Consider the following 3,031-nt stretch of genomic DNA (forward strand, 5'->3'; position numbering starts at 1 on the left):
ATGTGTGTCTTGTCTTGTCGAACTGAAAAAGCTGAAAACATCATGATATGGCGCCATTAGATATGTGTGACCGGCTGACATAAAGTCGTCTCGTCAACATCATGATATGGCGCCATTAGATATGTGTGACCGGCTGACATAAAGTCGTCTCGTCAACATCATGATATGGCGCCATTAGATATGGCGCTATGTAATATAGCGCCATTAGATATGGCGCTATCTAATATAGCGCCATTAGATATGGCGCTATGTAATATAGCGCCATTAGATATGGCGCTATCTAATATAGCACCATTATATATGGCGCTATCTAATATAGCGGCATTAGATATGGCGCTATCTAATATAGCGCCATTAGATATGGTGTTATATATGTATTGTTTAGCCTATAAATAATGGGGTCATTGTAGTTATTTTGTGTGCTAAAAATTTCCCCCAAGAAATATTTCATTAAAAGTAAGTAAGGTTTTTATTATAAGCAAATAGTTCACAAATGGCTCAACCTGGTCGTCCACCAATTTGCTTATGTGGAAAACCATGCATGATGGATTGTGGGTGGGAAGGTGCTAACGTTGGACGCCGCTATTGGTGCTGTATGAACAAGTTGTACAAGCAACCCGACGAACCTACTTGTGAATTTGATGAATGGGCTGAGGAACCATGTTATCAGGAAAGCTACAGGGATAGATTACAGGAATTTCATAATATGTTGTTATACCAGCATAGAATACAAAAGGAGGCAGATAGAATTATTACAGATATGAGGGAGAAACTAAAGGAGGTGGAAGATAAAAAATGGAGAGCTGAATGGAATTGTGAAGCACACAAGGAACGCAACAAAAAATATAAACGAGAACTTACGGAGGTGAATGCGAGAGTGAAAAAGTTAGAAGAAGAAAAAGAACAAATGGAAGAACGATTTAAGTGGTTGGAGCGAAGAATAAATGACAACTGAGGATGGAGCATTTACGTGTATGTGTTTACTGTCATTTTCATATGTCATGTCTTTTTATTATGTTGGCATGTTATGTTTGTGTTTGTGTTGTACTAATGTTTTCCTTGTTTGTTGTACTTAATTTTATTTTAATTTAAGTGGAAGTTAAGTTTAAGTTGTTGTGTTACTATACCAAAAACTATAAAACGAAATTTGAACTAAAAAAAGTAACTGTCATATTCGACTAAATATTGTTGTTAATGTACAAAAAAAATATTATTTACACCAAAAAAACAAAAATATGGAAGACCGAATCAATGTGTCCCGCATCCGGTGTGTCTCAAAGTAGCCGTTGGCCTGAGGCACATCCCCTGCCGCCCGGGTACTCTATCAGGATCATCATCATCAAGTCGTCTCCTTATGGCCGGATGCGGCACAGGATGACATGTATCGGTGGTGCTGTCAGGTCCAGTAGAAGGCTACATAATAATATCAAACTTAGTATAGAAAACTACATAACAATTCACAAAAATATATATTGTCTTACCATAATCGTGTCTGGATCCTGAATGTAGTCATCTGTCGCAGCATCGCATGAAGCCTAAAAAAGTAAATTAATAAAGTTAAAACAAAATAAATAAGTTATAGTAAAAACAGTAATAAAATTAATACTAATAAACTCATACCTGCGCATGTGATGAGCTGCCATAACTCAGTCGGTGCCCACTATCAAAATCTCGGATCGGTCGAGACTCATCAGTGGTAGACGGGCCAGGGAAATATCTACCCAACTCCACTCCTTGAAAATCCGAGCCCATGATCAAGAATTGACCCGATGGGGTCACCTGCGACGTCCCTGGAGTGTCATAAATGCCAAGGCTGTAAGACGGCATGTCGGTCTCATGCATGCCACCTTCCATATCAGCAGCAACATCATCAGCAGGAGCCTCAAAGCCCCCTTGCTGGGGACCTCCTCTCCGCCCACGACCGCGTCGTCCAACACCAGCAGGTCGTCATGGAGCAGCAGCAGCTCGTCGGCCACCACCCCGTGGCATACTAAGACCTCGCTGGTATGTGGCTGGGCCAACATAATCTGGCTGCTGTGCCAAACGCTGATCCGATCAGCCTCACTGCAGTGTCTGGGCAGCCACATCCATTATGCGACGACTATAGTCCTGCATGATCACAGGGTCGTGGACATAACTCTGCATCTGCTGCCCCATACGATATACGGTATGCAATCCAATCGCCTGCACAAAAGTTTTTAATATAAACTACGTATTTGACTAGAAATTACTATTAAAGTAATTGATAATAACAGAAAACATACCAGAGCCTCATGTCTCCCGGCGTATGAGACGTATCGACCATCTACCTGATGAACTGGGTTCCCGATAAAAAGTCGGGAAACAGTGCGGTACCATGCCATATAAACTTCGATAGGAAAGTGTTGCGGAGCTGGGGTCAAGTCCCCTCGGCTGTCCCAAATACCCAACTGCGCTGTCAGCCACTCAATAAATGTGTCGTCCACTATCATCCTATCATCCCTCTCATAATGTAAAGGGTCCCATGCAGGCTGAGTCGGTATAGACTGCGGAAATCCAAACTGACGAAATACTCGCTCTGAGGCATGATGCTCAACAATATCGAGGCACGTAAGAGGGACGGAAGCCCTCCAAATATGGAGACTGTGCGTGCAATACGCTGGTAGGGTACCTATCAGCTCTTCGCTGTACGGCGTCCAGATGAACTATCAAATAATAACACAAACCGTTAGTTTGCGCAACACCTAGTTAAAAATTAATTGGTAAGTTTAGTTAGATATTCACCTGTGCATCCTCCAGAAAATCCAACACATCCCTACAGAACGGGAGATTATGATGGCCATGATACTCTCGTGCAAGTCTACGACGCAATACCCAACTACAAGCTAGAGGGAGATCAGGAATATGTACATTAGCCGGTAGCTGTGGTAGAGGCGACCGAAGTTGCAGAAATCGCTCCCACACCCAAACCTAAAACAGAAAGTTGACGTAAAGATTAACGCTAACTAGGTAGAATTGGAACTAAACGACAAATTATTTGAATAAGTTGTCA

General features: G+C 42.1%; 1 protein-coding gene across 1 annotated transcript; it reads right to left on the reverse strand.

The window, feature by feature from the left end:
* Positions 1-1,213: 1,213 nt before the first annotated feature.
* On the reverse strand, positions 1,214-1,826 carry LOC138870072 (uncharacterized). Its single transcript, XM_070147621.1, has 3 exons — positions 1,621-1,826; positions 1,482-1,535; positions 1,214-1,413 (listed from the first exon to the last, which is right to left on the reverse strand). The coding sequence occupies exons 1-3, from the start codon at positions 1,750-1,752 to the stop codon at positions 1,249-1,251; spliced, it is 351 nt and encodes a 116-aa protein (XP_070003722.1). The 5' UTR covers positions 1,753-1,826; the 3' UTR covers positions 1,214-1,248.
* Positions 1,827-3,031: the final 1,205 nt, after the last annotated feature.

The sequence above is a fragment of the Nicotiana sylvestris genome, chromosome 6 (assembly GCF_000393655.2).
Source record: "Nicotiana sylvestris chromosome 6, ASM39365v2, whole genome shotgun sequence".
Lineage (NCBI taxonomy): Eukaryota > Viridiplantae > Streptophyta > Magnoliopsida > Solanales > Solanaceae > Nicotiana > Nicotiana sylvestris.

Excerpts from the sequence above, each read along its gene's own strand:
- LOC138870072 (XM_070147621.1), bottom strand. The coding sequence starts at position 1,752 with ATGGGCTCGGATTTTCAAGGAGTGGAGTTGGGTAGATATTTCCCTGGC. Across the intron at positions 1,536-1,620 it reads GCAGCTCATCACATGCGCAG|GCTTCATGCGATGCTGCGAC; the intron begins GTATGAGTTTAT and ends TTACTTTTTTAG. Across the intron at positions 1,414-1,481 it reads AGGATCCAGACACGATTATG|CCTTCTACTGGACCTGACAG; the intron begins GTAAGACAATAT and ends ATTATTATGTAG.